Raw genomic sequence first — 16,140 nt, 5'->3', positions numbered from 1 at the left:
CTGCCCTACAACACTCTAGCCATGACAGTATTGAAAACAACAATTCTCCTCAAACATCCAGTTACAAGTTCAAAAGAAAAGGGGGAAAAAAAAAAAAAAAAAAAAAGAAAAGCATTTTATGCTGCAGTGGAGTAGCTGATTTTGCTTTAATACAAAAGGTAGAAAAATGATAATTTTGATATTTCAGTTCCAAGTCATAAAATTCATCCTGGAAAATGAAATCCCAGAGTATGCCCGTGTTCCCTTAGCGGAGGTATATACAGTAGCTGCAGTAGTAATTTATCACATGAGTATCATCTGACTGGTGGGATGCACATTATCCATTTCTGAAATAAGCAGTTTTTATGCATTATCCAGCCGCGTAGATGTCGTCCTCCAAGGCAATATGTGCTGTGTGTCCTGTCCTTCTTCGCACCAGGAAGGATAAATCTGGCATATTTAACATCTGTATTTGGATGCTGACACTGACAATAACTCTGCCCAGGTCTGCTGGCGAAGATGTGGACAGAATGGCATAGTCAGTGTACTGTCTCTGTTAGGCCCTATTAGAACAGATCCACTGGAAATAACTTTTGTAGGCAAAAGAAAAAAAAACAACTTTGAAGTTCATTGCTAATGCTTTCCTTTGCTCCTTTTTTAAGCACATTGTTGTTCGTTGGCATTTCTGTAGGGTCATCAAGTAGTTATCTGTATTCCAGCTGCTCATGCAAGTTATCTTAAAAGAAACTGGTATATCCAAATAAGAAATAAGGTCATCGGCAGGCTTAAGCATAAAGATGGATCTATTAAGAACTTAGTACTAACTTTGCACCTCAACCTCTACAAGGTCATCTTCTGTTTACAGCAATAACTAAACCCAATGAACTATCACAAAAGGAAGTATTTCCTTCTGTACATGATTTTTATTATTTACATAATACAATATAGCATAGATGCTGGGTAGCATGATTATGTGCAATACATAAATATGAAATATCTGTACATGTTTGCATATCTAATAACTCAGAGGAACAAAGCTAGAAGCAAAAACCTGATGCTTTTAATAGTGAAGTAAAAACTAAGACTGAACACTGCAATAAAAATCGGAAGTTCAGGAGTAGCCTCTTGTGTACATACATAACTATTTACAGATGAGAACAGGCATTACCACAACACTAGTCTAAACTGTACTTGTTTATATAAAAAACACAAGTTTCATACATCACAAAAAACCTTCCATTATAACACAGAAGTGATATTACCAGACAAGCATCAGTGAAGTATACTGCCTTTTCTAGAGTTGTTATTGTACAATGCTGTAGATAATGCAGCCCATGCAATACACCCAAGAACACTACAGTCCTACACCCAAGTACAATTAAAAATGATAAAGCAGCCCTCCAAGAGTGGTTCCAGCTACCACTTAAGTCTACAGCAGCCATGTTGGGTATGGTTTTCCATGCAGAATGGTGCAACTGTTACATTTAAAACTAGAAAAAATTAACTCCTAATATTCTTTCGAACTCAGAACACACAGAACATAAGTAGTATATGAATAATAAACTGCTCTAATACTTCAGCAACTTACTCATCAGACGCGTTGCTTGATAGAGCTGCTGTGGTATGTCTGAAAACATATGTAACTTTTTTTTTGTAAACCAATCTTACAATATTGTGCTACACAACATTTTTTGCTACGCAAGAAAAAGCAGACAACTCTGTTGCAGGCCAGTACGTAAGTTCCTAGCAGGACGTTTCCTTTGGGAACCTATTTTACAGAATCACACAGAATGGTAGGGGTTGGAAGGCACCTCTGGAGACCACCTAGTCCAACCCCCCTGCCAGAGCACATCCACCTACCGCAAGCTGGACAGGAACACGTCCAGGCAGGTTTTGAATGTCTCCAGAGAAGGAGACTCCACCACCTCTCTGCGCGGCTTGTTCTAGTGCTCTGGCACCCTTAAAATAGAGAAGTTTTTCCTCATTTTCATGATTCTAAAGTAAACATCATCTTTTCCAAAACAGTTTTCTTTTCATACGTATCTGATTTTTTCCGTTTTTCTTAGTGCAATTGGTAAGTGACTTTCTTAAACATGGCACCAACACTCATCTTACTGGGATAGCGGACCCCTCTACGTAACTTACATTCTGCTGGAAAACAATGGAGTGTGGAAACTAAAATTAGAATGATGTTTTAAATGATAGAAGTAGACTGCCAACCTTTTTGATGTATCCTTCTCCAAAACAGGCACGTAACACTAGTCAAAGATTACGTACCTCAAACACATCTCAAAAGGCAGATCTGCTGCAAACATGCAGATAGCATACATCTGTTTGGCACATGTGAACTAGAGAGACTGTCCTCTGTGCATGTGTATTCCTACTACGCAGGTTTCTGATCATCCAATTATATTCTGGGGAGGGCATATATATTTTCAAGGGCTGTATCTATCCAATTCTGCCTGTAACAAACACCCAAACATTCTGAAATATCGTTAAGAAGACAAGACTAAAAGTAAAACTTTGCAGAACAGAGGAAAATGGCCATGCACCTGCTCTTTTGTGTTTTCCTAGGATATATTAAAAACAAAAAGTCAGTCAGTCTGTTCACAAGCAGGTTAATCTATATTCTCTGGATTTTTTCAGCCACCACAACTGGATTCTCTTTTCTGATTTTTGCTGCAGCTTCTGCTTTATAATCATACGGGCAGTTATGCTTGTCAGAGTAACGGTGAAGTCCACAAAATAAGTTCCCACATCGGCAGTCAAATCCTGTACATAGAAAAAAGAAACAACATCACTAAGATGCCTCATATTTAATTAAGTTGTAAATTAAGGGCTTAGTCACTACAACGGTGGTACGCTGTCCTACTCTGACACACAGAGTAAGACAAATGAACAGCTGTACTAAATTGTTTGGATTCCGAAGAAGCAAGTAAGTTTAATGGTACAGATATTTCAGCAAGTTTAATTTAGCAAGGGACAACTAATCATATAGATCTGTTAAAAATGGACAAGTGTTCTCATACCTGTAAGGCCAACCTTCTTTCTGCACATGAAACATCTGTTCTTCTTTGGTTTGGGCAGCTCAGGAGCTCTCTCTTCACTCTGCGAAGTACTAGGCTGAGAAACTGACGGGCTTGGTTGAGTAACAACTGTTAAAGCAAGCAACAGAAATAATGGTTAAATGTCCTTTTCTTGATTTCACTAGCATGCCTGTATTCCTTAAGGATTAATTCCCCCTATTAACACCCTGATGTTCGCTGTCTAAAGTACTACATAGACTAGTCTACAAAAACGTAAATCAGGAATAGGGATTTTTTAGGTACTCTATTCTTCTATTCTATTTTGGCTCTACACAAGACAGTCAAGATTTTCCCCACACTTCCATCAACTGGAAAATACAAGGTACTTATCTGTTACACCTATACAGGTGTATACAGGTATTAAGGACTTACAAAACAGTCCAGAGGTTCCATTTAATATTTTAAAAAGTCACATAATCAAGTAACATTTAATACAAAATAATAACAATATCATCACGACTAAAGATGATGAACAGAGGGGATACCTGTAGAGAATATAACTAATAGGAATATATTTTAGAAACAAATGAAATTCAGTGATGTGTTACTATCAAGAGTACTGGGTTACTCTGCTACTACGCTTGCGAAGTCAGGTTCCTATAACAGTTCACCAAGACAGCACCTAGCAAGCCACTGATTCTGTGACCGATCCAGAACACAGCTACAAAACACACACACATCAAAAGAGTCCTCCCATTTGACACATTCAGTAACTTAAAGAACAAAATGCAGATTTACATTGAATATCTGTATTTTTGTACCATATTCAGCTTTAGTGTTCAAGCAGGTATAGTCAAAGTGAGTCATTTTTCAATTGCCTCTGTCATGAACACCTTCAGACAAATTTCAGTCACATGTAACTTTTCTGAAGGATAAAAATTTGTCCTTTTGTTAACTTTTGTGAATCTATTAATTTTGTTTAAAAAAGTATTTTTTTTTTCAATCACTCAAACTGTTTTGTGGGTTTTTTTTCCTGTTGTTGTGGCTTTTTTGTTTATCTCTCTTTTTTTTTTTTATTTTTTTTAATATCCTCTCTCTTTCTAAACTAGAACAAAGGAAAGCAGAGAGGTGTGTTTGTACACAACTTTAATACCTGTTCCTGGTACAGTTTTCCTGAACACTCCCAGCTGTATGATGACATCTATTGTTGTAAAATAGAACAAATTGCAGAAGGCATTCCAGAATAAATGGAGTATATCAGCTTTAAGAACTTATTTGTAATCACCTTTATGCACACAAATAGGATTTGTTAGTTGGGATTCTTTTGGATCAGTAAGTGTTGTATCCTGTGAGAAGGGCTTTTTTTCCAGACATAAAGAAACAGTTCTGTTGATTGTTTTTCTCTTTACTCTTTATACTTGTTTTTTAAAAGTTTTGTTTGCATTACCATGTTCATAGGCATTTTAGAAACCAGCTCACTATTACCTCTAACACCTAGAAAGCCTCACAATTCACTGTGCAAGACAGCCCCTAGTCAGGACTTCATAATCTAAACAAGATTTAAAAGTGACAAGCTCTCAGAGGTAACAAGGAACCTTCAGTTCCCATCACCAAGAAATTTCATGCAGTAGAAAAATGCTTTATATTTTACTTATACATTATATATACTATACTTATACATTATAGCAACAGGCCTAACTAAGGCCACTTACTGTCTTTATTTTTTTGTCACCTTACATAGATCTTTTTCTAAAAAATTTGGGAAGTTCAGTTGTCAGTGCTATTTTGCCAAGTCTGAGGGATAAGAAAACTATTACAGCACTAGCAGTACAATCATTAGTGCTATTGTTACTCTTTGGAGTAATTTCTGCTGCTGCTTTTGGTTTGTTGAGAAAACAATTTCTTTGTCTTGATGATTAAGAACATTTTCTAGATGAACAGATATGATCTTCTGAATTTGTCTTTAAATCCCAAGGAAAGCAGTGTTCAGTATCAGTTAATCTACTTGAGAGCCTGTGACCAAAAACTACGTTAAAAACCCAGCATTATCACAGTGCAAACTTGTTGGATACTATGCACCTTGGCTAACAGCCATCAGCTATGGCCTTGAAAAAAAAAAAAAGATCAAACACCTCCCCAAAAGCATGGTCAACTTCCTTTTAGATTTGTTATATTGCTAATTTGTTTAAAAATGAAATGCTAATCCTATGCCATGGCAGATGAGAAAGAGGAACCAGAAATGCTCACACACTTTGCAATCTAGTGGATAGCTAGCCAGGGGTAAGCTTCATCTGCATCAGAACCAGCTTATAAATACGCGCCCTGGGAGAATGCTGTTTCAATCAGACACAAAAGAAAATGCAGAAGGGGCAAACCAACAGTGACCTAAATAATTAAAAGTCAGTCACAACATGCATTAAGAGAAAATGAGAACAAGAGGAGCAACCTTTATCACCGCCTAACATGCCAACAAGGAAGCAAAAGTTGAAATAGCAACTTCCCAGGAATCAGCAAAGCAAAGAGATAGCCTAGTAGGTCAGTCTACCACAAAACAAAGACACGAAGAACAAGTCCATCTAAGAGAAAGTGCTACCAACTACTACAGGCACAACTCGTCGTTTGCATGAAGAAACCGTGACAACTGGCAGCTCAGGAACTGGAAAATGATGAAAGCAATCCTAAGAAACTGTAGAGGCACAGTTCCTGAAAGGGCTGCTGAACAGGATCCTCCCCCCACAACTAAAAGGTTCCAAGAAGGAAGAGCAGTACACAACATGCAGTAATGGCCACTAGAAGGTCCCAAGACAAGATGGGACATAAGCCCCTAAATCCAAATTAAAACGTTCAATTTATTACTCTCCATGAATAAAGGATTCTCCTATTCTTTTATGCCAGCAAAGTTAAGTCTGATTATGAGATTTTATCATGTTAAACCTTCATAACTGTGCTTCTGAGTAATGGCTAGGACAGAGGCAAAGCTGCCTACACCTTGCCCCTTACTTAAAGCTCAGAACAAAAATCCTTTTTCATCAACCTGTGGCTCAGTCAAAAAAAATACTGTAAATTGTAGTTCTTCTGCCACGACATCAGTATTGAATATAAATTCAGATACTATCCTGAAAACTGCTTGTCACAAAAGGCTTCCTTTAGCACAGAAGCCAAATCCAACTGGGCAAGTACAATTACAGTTCTCAAGATATTAAATTCATTTTATGCCAGAAATCACTGTGTTAATCAAAGTGCTCTAAATGACTGTTGTATGATTCCCGTGGAATAAATAACTGAGGAAATGCTGAAAGTTAGAAAATAGTGGTTACTGGTACCTGTAGACCTGCTTCCTCAGTAACAAGCATTCAGATGAAGCAAACCCCTCGCCACTAAAGCAGGATTTATCACTTGAATAGAGTTTCTGTTGGCATACACCCCTCTCCATCACCTTGGTCACTTCACTTCCCAACCTTTAGCTTAAGAGGTTACCTGATTAGGTTTATGTCACCTGAATTTTACCAGACCACCTCCCTATTACAAGGCAAAAAACCCCACAATTTAGAAGCAACAGATTTTCAGGACCAGGCACGCCTTAATTATTGTTTTGGCCTGAAATTATCTGCAGGCACTGTAAGATGCATTATCATCATGCACTGATCTGCTAGGATAATACAGACTAACATAATCCTAGTATTGGAGAGGTACCTGAAAAAAACCCAAACAAATACAGGCATTGCATTATGAATTTGGGAAAACTTCCTTCACAGGTAGTCTGAAGATAAGACGCATCTTCGCAAAAGCTCAGAACAGCCAGGCCACTGATGAGAGCAGTTAGTCACATGCCACAACATGACAGCTACTCAATCTATACGTAGAAAGGTCCTATAAACTGGACACCAAAGCTCTTCTCAGCTGCCAAAGTATTATGCCACAGTGACTATGTGGGAGATTCAGAATTAAAAACCACTCTACGAACGGGATTTTCAAAACTGACTGTAGTTTCCTTACATAAACAAGTATGGCTGCTGCAAAAGAGCGTGCCTGCTTGAGCATTCAGACACCATTCAAGGAGTTGCACACACACCACCCGAGTCTTTCACTGCTCAGACCAGAGTCCCTTCACAGAGGGGTCACTCACGCATCAGATTTTATAAAAATAAGTAATTTAATTGAACAGTACAGTAGCAAGGTCAGCCCGGGCTGGGTGCCTCCAAGAAGGGAGGGACCTCGAACAAAGAAATCCCTGGGCAATTAGACCCTTGAGATGTGTACAGCCACCCCTCATGCTCTTCACGTGTCTTTTAGTCCAACAGTGATTTTTGGTCTGGGGTCTTCTAACACATTATTGGATTCTTTTTCGGTGTCCAGGCAGACAGGTCATTGACCACTCTTATCTTTTGATTTGCAGTCTCTGCTGAGGGTTGTAGCCTTCTTATCTTCTAGTTTACGCTTCTTGTGTGCCTGCACTCACTGGCAGAACATGGGGAACTGAAAAGTCCCAGACTTGGGGAAAACACTATCAAAACATCAGTGTGTTATGGACAGTTTCTTCATACTAAAACATTAAACACAGTGCTGTACTCCATGGTGGCCTAAAGGCTTCAGCAAATCTAGCTACTCATGCTAAGCTAAGCAAACAGCATAAATCCCACCATATGATAACCCTCAGTAATTTATTCTAATTAAAACTTACTAAAGCTAATCAACTAATATCTCTCAGCAACAATTGGGTCCCCAGTCTTATTTTCCAAGGTGAATAGCTTCAGGGTTTAAAAGACACTACTGGTTCCATTTCAGCATTGTTTCAATTAGGGGTATCTACAGCAGACATGGGAAACATGAAGACAAGCTAGTTATTTTCAACACAAGACAGAGTTTTTACATCAGACAATTTTACCAACAGCCACAAAGGAACTGCCTACACGTAGCAACATAGTTAAAATACTATAGCCATGTGTGAAAACAAATCAGAATTAACGAGACACTCATTACAACAAGGTCTAAGGAATATCATGTATTTACCATCTTGAGTCTACCATATCTCATAAGCTAGCTGTCTACCCCGCATCTTCCTCACAACATTACCTGCAACACACTCTACACATCATAGATAAAACAAACATTGTTCTATCTACAATATAAGTGAGGACAAGCCATAGCAGGGTCTTAAGCTGAACACAAGACAGCTGCAAAAATTGACTTGGTAGAAAGCCAAGAGACAAGTGAACCAACCACCACTGCCTGCTATCTTCTGAAGCTAATTCAAGAACAGAAAGGGTAAGCTACAACATGGATGGAATTATACAGTAAGTTAAGAGCACTTAGGTGTTTTTTTAAAATATGTAATTTACACAAGACCACAATCAGTTCAATTTCTGGTTTACTTTATAAAAAGTGCTGCTCTGCAGTTGTGGCTTCACAAAGTGATAGCTAATCAGACTACTCCTTAAAATAGAGCTACTACAGGGTAAAAAAAAAAACCAAAACAAACAGACAACAAATTAACAAAAAATGCCCCACAAACAACAAAAAATCCCACCAACCCAAGCCTCTGATATACCTGCTGATAGTAATTACATCTGGAAATACTGACAAACCTGACTGGAGTCTCATCATTCAGCAAGGTAATTACCCACAGAAATGCAACAAAATACTAAAAATATGCTGTAACTTGAAACAATATGATTGTATAAACATACTTGTTTTCAAAACAGTTTATTTTTAGCAGTTACTATGTAACTCAATTCTCTCTTGTACAGATCTTTTATTTCCATTTGAATACTTGCTGCAAACACCCCCAGATTTCTTAAGGAAGGGCTCCACTCACCAACTTGGTAGACAGATTGCTCTGATAGTGTAAGGAAAGGAAAGGAGTTCACAAGGTTTTGCACGCAATTCCTGCAACTCAGCGCAGCAAAAAAAGCTAGAATTCATTGGGTATAGTCTGACTTTGGTGAAGACTGTATTAGAATTCAATCCTTAAAGAGAAGCATAAGAGCTTATCAAAATCCTATAAAAAGTATTTTGCAAGTAGTGCCCACTTTTAAATTTGAATTTGGACATATAAGCCTTCAGATCTCTCTGACTTATGAGCAGTTCAGATACACAACTGCACCGAACACATGCCACTGCTCAATTATAGAACTGCAACAAGCAAGTATGTGGAACTAAGAAGTTACAAGAAAACACAGCACATTAGACATCTAAATTACAACCAACTAGGACTGGTTGCATCCATCATGCCTTTCTTCCTTCAAATGTTAAGACACAATTAATTGTCTTAGCACAGGATTTGTTCTGAATGAGAATCCAGGTTGCAACCTCAACCTGTGCAAAGGAAAAAAAAAAAACCACAACACACCCAAAATCCCAAGAAAAATAAGCCTGTTAAGTTTCATTGTTCTCAACTTCACCACCTTCTCAAATCAGTTGCTTCAATTACAACAGCAAACAAGTATAATTTTATGCTACAGACTGCTAAGAAAAAAATAAAAATCAGTTGACCAGATGCAAGTCTATTTTTAACTGTCTGGCCTGTAAGGGAAATACCCAAAACTTCATTTGCTAATGAAAATCTGCCAGAAAAGAATGTGACTTCATACTGTTGGAGACACTAAGAGGAGAGCAAGCTACTTTGCTTGAAGGCTATATTTTTTGTTCATCATCTGTTCATAACCATTCAGCAGCTAGGGTCAGACTGCGCTTACGACTAGACTGTGTTTTCATTAACAACACCATGACTGTGGCATTAGTTTAGAGAATTACACCTCATAGAAAGTATTAGCCTTGTTGTTATGAGGTGATATGAATTATTCACCATGGTTTCAGTTCCTCCTTGAGAGGTCAGACCAGCACATATTGGAGGCTGCTGGAAAAAGGAAGAGAAGAAAAATGCAGGTAGTCCAGACACGACAGGTATTTTTATAAAAATAAGTCTAGGCCAGCTTCTCTTGCCTGCAAGACAGAGATCAATGTAGCACTGAATAAAGCTAACACTCTGTATTTTAGATGTCCCGCAAACCCTAAGAATAATATATAAGGACACTATGCTACGCTGCCTACAATTGGTGACAAACTGTAACACTTAAAAGGGAACCTAGGCATTACAGCAGCTGAGGCTGTCTCACAAATTTACAGGTAAGCACTTAGGAAGGCAGTTTTGTTCCACAAGTTTTTTTCCAGACACATTTAAGCTCTGTGGCAGTTTTTCCAGTGATCTCTACAGAAGACTGTGACAGCTTTTACTAGTTTCAACCTGCGAGATTACTTACAACAATACACAAGTATCTTGAGCTGCCTTTGGGTTCTTTCCCCTATTCTAATCAATAAAGTGCAGTGTGACACTACCTATCATATAGCTGACCCACATTACCTGTTTTTCAGGTACTATGTCAACAGTAACTGAAGATCATCCTTTACACCTGGGAAAATTACAAAATTCTTACTGGCAGTTCTAACAAGAGTAACGTCCCTATTACTTCACCACTGTGTGGTGAAGTATGTCATATATGTCATGAAAGTCAAAATTTCATGCCATAATATGTCATGAAAGTCAAAATTACGTGACACGAACTAAAGTACAGTTACACATTTTATTTTATGGAATGGAATTTATTAGGAACTCCATTCTCCAAATGCAACAAGCCATTTTGACTGCCATGAGTCAGCAGGAATTGTACTGCTAGATAATACACAAAAACCTCAACAGTTTGACTGCAAAACTGAACACTTTGCCCACGTGCAATTTTAGAGTGCCTTACTTTTAAAAACGAAGGTTTGGGAGGCAAAATCACCCTCACCAGCATCAATTTTTTTACTAACATTGAACATGCATCTTAGTACTGTATTGTGGCACTAGTCTTTTTTCTTGATGCTGACAAGAGACTACTCAAAAAGCACCCTTAACAATCACCTTTACAGTTCCTCAAAAACATCACCACAACAGGAGATGCCTACTTAGAAAGTAAACAAACTGTCAGCTTCTGTTAAGTCACCAGTTATACCCAGTGCTACTCTGCCAACATACCTGGCTCAGTCTCTGCTTTCGGTGTTACTTTTTCCTCTCTTGAAATGCTCATTTCTGTCATTTGCTGCGTTACAGGCAAAGCGGCAACAGGCACATTTCTGTTTAAGTATAGTGAAATGCATAAATTACGTTAGTTTTGCATTCATAATAAAAGCTTAAACTGTCCAGACCTGTTAATAAACTGTCTATTCAATTACTGTCTACTACATTCCTGACCTCTGCTTTTACTATCTTCAAAACACGTTTTTTTTACTCAATTTTAGTTTCCCTAGGAGAAAACAGGCAAAACCTGTAGCAAATATTTCTCCAGATAAATCAAACCCATCCTTTTAAATGTAAGAGTCCAACAGTAAATATTTTAATCACTTCTCATTTACACAGATTCATAAAGGACTGACAGGTAGACCGTTCTTTTTTCCTGTGGAGAAGCTCACTGCAATAAGGCAGGATTGCTGCAGGCCTTCAACTTGCTGCACACTCGCAGCTCATTCAGACCCGAAAGTAATACCTTCATCTTACCTTGATTTTTCAGATGTGCTGCCAGCAGCACCTTCACAGTTGTTTAAGCTAGTGTCTGCTCTCTGTACAGATGCAGAGTCTGAGGTAGGACTGTTTGAACCACTGGCTGTTCCTATATAACAAGAATTTGACAAGTTAGTTATGGACACATTGTAGAATATATGCTAGACAAATAGTCTTGTACACAGCTGTGAACTGTCTGCATACAATATTCACTGCTACTGCTTATTACTCCTATTTAAAGGCAGGCTATACTGTTAATAACCAAAGTACACAGATTATGTAAGAATATGCTAACAGAGGAGGCTAAGTGGGAAAGCAAGTTATGGCTGAATGCCAAGCAGATCAGAACACATTGCACAGAAATGTATTTTTATCTTTACTGTGATTTAAAGTAGCATCCTCTTTGATATTCATTGTTTTAGTACACAGCTTTCGGAAGTTCACCTCAAAAATCTTCTGTATATTTTATTGTAAAAGAAGTAAAAACCCCAAAACAATCACACACCCTTACCCATTGGGCTGATTCTACCACTATTCTGTTGCCGCTGAAGATGCTCTTTGTAGCAAACAGAACACATCCCATTTGTCCTAGGATTTCCATAAAATCCACATCCTGTACTACACAGCATGGGCCCTGGGGTCTGGTTTGTCTCCTGAGTCATCTCGATGCTGCAAATAAAACCAAGAACTGCATTAGGAACTGGCATGTCACCAAAATCAATTACAGGGTTATAAAATTAAAGCATATCTGCTCACCCTACCCCCCCCAAAAGTGATATCAGCATGCTTAAAGAGGGTTATATGGATGTTAATATGCCATTCAATACTGCAATTGTACTGCTAAGTAACATCATTATGAACCTTTAGGAGAAGAAAAAGTGTCATCATACTACTACTGAAAAATAACGTACTTGTTGGGAACCGAGCTACATATGAAGGTTATGACTAAATTCAAACTGGCAGTCAAAAAAAAGCACTTTATTACATTACTAACCTCTATGCACTAACAGGGATATGCAGAATAAGCAAGATCAAGTTCACATCTACCAAACAGTTCTGGCAAACAACATAGCTTGTTTTCTCCCCAACTCCAGCCCCACTTTTCCAGTAATGTTATTTTACATCATTTTGATGATAATTCCACTATTAGCAGTTCCTACTCTCACAATGCATTTGTCAAACAGAACAATAAAAATCGTTCAAGTGTTGGCCACAGCCATTTGAAGTCTGTATTCCTATCTTTAGAAGGAGTTTCTAAAACAAGGCTGTGAACACTGCTTAGATTGTGTATGAAACCGGATACCGAGCACTCAAACTGGCAACAACATGGTATAAACTGGCCCTTCAACTGAGAACCAAAAGACCATTTCTGAAATAAGTCTAGCCCAGGTCTTATTCCTCCAAGAGAAATAAAATCAAGAACCTTAAACTCTTGAATAAGTTCTATTACACAGCCTACACATTAAAATAATAAAAAAAGCGCCAGTTAAATCCTTTGTCTTAATAAAGTTATAGCAAGACCTCCAAGCCTCCCAAAGGCAGACAATGGTAACTCTGCCATGAACTGCAGAAGTTAGGAATAAAAATACTTCACCTTCACTGCTGGTTAACCTCTGCAGATCAAGGTTAGTAGAAAAACTGAACAGAAACCAAATCCTTGATTCCCAAGGGCAATAAAACTGGAACACAGTAATCAAGCAATCTGCCACAAATTGAGGACATGTAAGAATATTGCACTTGTCCTCCCAAAATTTAAGTTTAGTAGAAGCACTGTACATGGCACCTGGAGACATTTTAGTGTAATTTCTAGATTACTGTCTTCCTATTCAGGAACAGTCATAGTAAGAGATATTTGACTGCTGATGCTTGTGAGCAGTCAAAAACACCGAGTGAATTCATTACAGTGTGTAGAGAAATACTTCCTTTAATTAAGAAATCCCACACTGCAAGTAGTAAACTTATGTTCCACTGGTACGACAACGGCAACTGACAGCTGCCTTTGTCTAGTTCAACTAAGTTGCTGGGATCAAAGCAAACCAAGAGCAGGAGAAAGTAAACAAGCAAAATTCATCTGCTTGCCAGCTGGTGGTCATGGGACCTCATTTTCCAGGTATAAAGAGTTGTATTATCTATGCCTTATTTAGACCTTCCAGGTACAAACAACTTCCTCTCAGGACTACAGAACAGCTTCACGCTTACTCTGATACAGTTTTACAGCCACACACACCAGGGAGTTAAACCGAAACCATGACAACACCTAGAGAAATCTAAAAAAAAAAAAAAATTAAAAAAATCACGTTGTCTATGTTGTAGGCTTATGCCTACACGGTACAAATAAAGGCTGTACTTCTGCCCTTCTATCACGCAGGTGAGCTCAAAGTGCTGTTAAACACGCTGCCACCACACCACCAACCTCAAGACTTGCTCGGCTGCCAGGCTAGCGAGCGGCGATCGCCCTTCACGGCGCACGAAGCCTAGCTGCAGGTGCTCACGCTTGTGACATTCACCTGCGACAAACGAGCGCCTCGGCTGCTCCTTTGCCACCGCGTTCCTCCGCCACCTCAAAGGTCGCTCCGGGGCCCTTCAGAAGCCGTGCTTTCCCCGGGCGGACCCTGCCAGGCCGCTCACCCGGCCTGACCCCGCTCCTGCCGCTTTCCCCCCGCCCCGCCTCCCGGCAGTTAAACCCTCCCTTCCCGGTTCGCTCCCGCTCTCCGGCGGCGCAGCCCCCCCGCGGCCCGGCCCAGCGCCGGGTCACGTGGGGCAGGGCCTGCGCTTCCGCCTGTCAGCCGGCTCCGCCGCCGCCATCGGGCCCCGCTTCCCCACGGCCGGCGGGTCGTCGGCCCCCCGCGCCACCCCCGCCGGCAGCCGGGCCGCCAAACGCCATGACCTCCGGGGCTCCTTCCCGAGGGGGGTGGGTGGGGGGCGTTGGGGTGGGGTGTGGGTTGGGAGCGGGGAGCGCGGATGCTGAAATCCCGCACGCAAGAAAATGCAGCATCACCAAGCAGCCCCTCCGCTCCCAACAGACATTTTCGCGGGCGGCGGGGCGCGATTCCCCGACCCACAGGTGCGCCCCACAACCTTGGTGGGGGTGGTGAAACCCGACTGTTCCCCTTGGGCGGCGGAAGAGGGGGGAAAAAAAAGAGTTAATACAAAAAGGTCTCGTTCCACCACCTCCAGGAGCGGCTCCTGACCTCTGGGATGCTCCTGGGACCTCCCGACACCGACGCGAGCCCTTCGGGCCAGCAGCGATTCGTGCCGCCCGTCCCCGGCGAAACGCCGAGGGGAACGCTAACGCCGCCAGCCACCCCGGCCCCGCGCACCCCGGGGCGATGGCCGGGCCACCCGGCTCCCTCCCGCCGGCCGATCCCTCCTTCTGGCCTAACGGCGGAAATACCGATCCCCACCGGGCACCGACACCAACCCTAAAACCGGGCAACGGCGCCGGCCGTGGGCCTGATGACCTCAACACCTATTGATCTCAACATCCTCCTCTCCAAGTGTGAGTGTGTGTGGGGACCACAATTAAGCAAGAGAAACAGGGAAACAAACCGAACGGTGGGTGGTTCACCAAGCATGCTCGCCCCTGCGCGGCCGCCCTCGGGGGAAGCGGGACAGAGGGCTCGGTACGGAAGAAGGAGGACCGACACCGGTCCCTACCCGCGGAGGGTGAAGCCTGGCTGGGCGAGTCAGACAAAAGGGGAGCCGCTGCCAAGCGCCCGCAGCGCGGTACGGCTTAATTACAACCCCCCCTCCCCGCTCCCCTCACCGCCTCCTCCGCCGAGGACACCGGAACACAAAAGGCCCGGAGGCTGCCGTGGCTCAGGAGCAGCGACGGCGAGCGGGGATGCCCAGACAGGGCCGCTCCTCCCAAACCCCTGAGTCACGCCCGGCCCGGCCGCCACCAGGCCCCGCGCCGCTGCCGGCCCCCACGGCCCCGCCGCCGGCCAGGAAAACCTCATTGTCTCGCCGCCGGCGCTGCCCCGCACCGGCCCGGCCGGCGGCCTCCCACCGCGCCGGGGGCCGGGCGGGAGGAGGCCGCCGGGAGAGGCGACGGGGTCGCCCGCGGGGAGGCCCAGGCACTCCCCGCCGCCGTGAGGGCCCCGCGGAACCGAACCCCATCCCAGCCCGCCGCCGCCCCCCACCTACCTGTTCCCAGCGGGGGCCAGAAACCCCGCGTCGGGTGTCGGAGAAGGCGCCGCGGGCGGCTCCGGGTGGCTGGCGGGAGAGGAGTGGACAGGGGGACGCGGGGCGCGGGGCTGGCGGCACCGCCGCCGCCGCTTCCCTCCTTTGTTCCCGCAGCAGCAGCGGCGGCCGTGTCGGCGGCGGCGCGGGGCGAGAGGCGCCGTGCGCGGGGGGCGGGCGGCGGGAAGGCGCAGGAGGGAGGGATGCGGGGAGGAGGAGGGGGAGGAGGAAGGGGCCGTGCCCACCCGCCGCCGGCCCCGCCCCCGCCTCCTCCCCGCCGCCGCTGGCCGCCGGGACATGCGCGCTGCCGCCCGGGGGCGCGCGAGGCGAGGCGGGGGCGCGCTCGCCGCCGGCACGCCGTGCCACCGCCTCCCGCGGGAGGGGGGGTGTGCAGGGGGATGGCGACGTTCCGGGTGA

At 43.0% G+C, this 16,140-nt stretch overlaps 1 protein-coding gene across 3 annotated transcripts; it reads right to left on the bottom strand.

The window, feature by feature from the left end:
- Positions 1-1,017: 1,017 nt before the first annotated feature.
- On the bottom strand, positions 1,018-15,924 carry ZFAND5 (zinc finger AN1-type containing 5). 3 transcript variants are annotated; one of them, XM_063320212.1, is made up of 6 exons: positions 15,688-15,924; positions 12,053-12,210; positions 11,539-11,650; positions 11,020-11,117; positions 3,009-3,134; positions 1,018-2,751 (listed from the first exon to the last, which is right to left on the bottom strand). In XM_063320212.1, exons 2-6 carry the CDS (start codon positions 12,201-12,203, stop codon positions 2,603-2,605), a joined length of 636 nt encoding a protein of 211 aa, XP_063176282.1. In that variant the 5' UTR covers positions 12,204-12,210; positions 15,688-15,924; the 3' UTR covers positions 1,018-2,602. The 3 variants fall into 3 exon arrangements, with proteins under 3 accessions (XP_063176282.1, XP_063176285.1, XP_063176283.1); XM_063320215.1 differs by lacking the exon at positions 15,688-15,924 and adding an exon at positions 14,049-14,189; XM_063320213.1 differs by lacking the exon at positions 15,688-15,924 and adding an exon at positions 13,955-14,104.
- Positions 15,925-16,140: the final 216 nt, after the last annotated feature.

This window comes from Chroicocephalus ridibundus, chromosome Z (genome assembly GCF_963924245.1).
Source record: "Chroicocephalus ridibundus chromosome Z, bChrRid1.1, whole genome shotgun sequence".
NCBI lineage: Eukaryota > Metazoa > Chordata > Aves > Charadriiformes > Laridae > Chroicocephalus > Chroicocephalus ridibundus.
Note: the sequence above shows the minus strand (reverse complement) of the source record. Positions and strands in the feature narration are given on the sequence as shown.

What these genes read in the sequence shown, in the direction of transcription:
- ZFAND5 (XM_063320212.1), bottom strand. Translation starts at nt 12,203, where the DNA reads ATGACTCAGGAGACAAACCAGACCCCAGGGCCCATGCTGTGTAGTACA. An exon ending in AGCACATCTGAAAAATCAAG is followed by an intron (nt 11,118 to 11,538) that starts GTAAGATGAAGG and finishes ATACTTAAACAG; the next exon opens with AAATGTGCCTGTTGCCGCTT. An exon ending in GAAAGCAGAGACTGAGCCAG is followed by an intron (nt 3,135 to 11,019) that starts GTATGTTGGCAG and finishes TTGCTTTAACAG; the next exon opens with TTGTTACTCAACCAAGCCCG.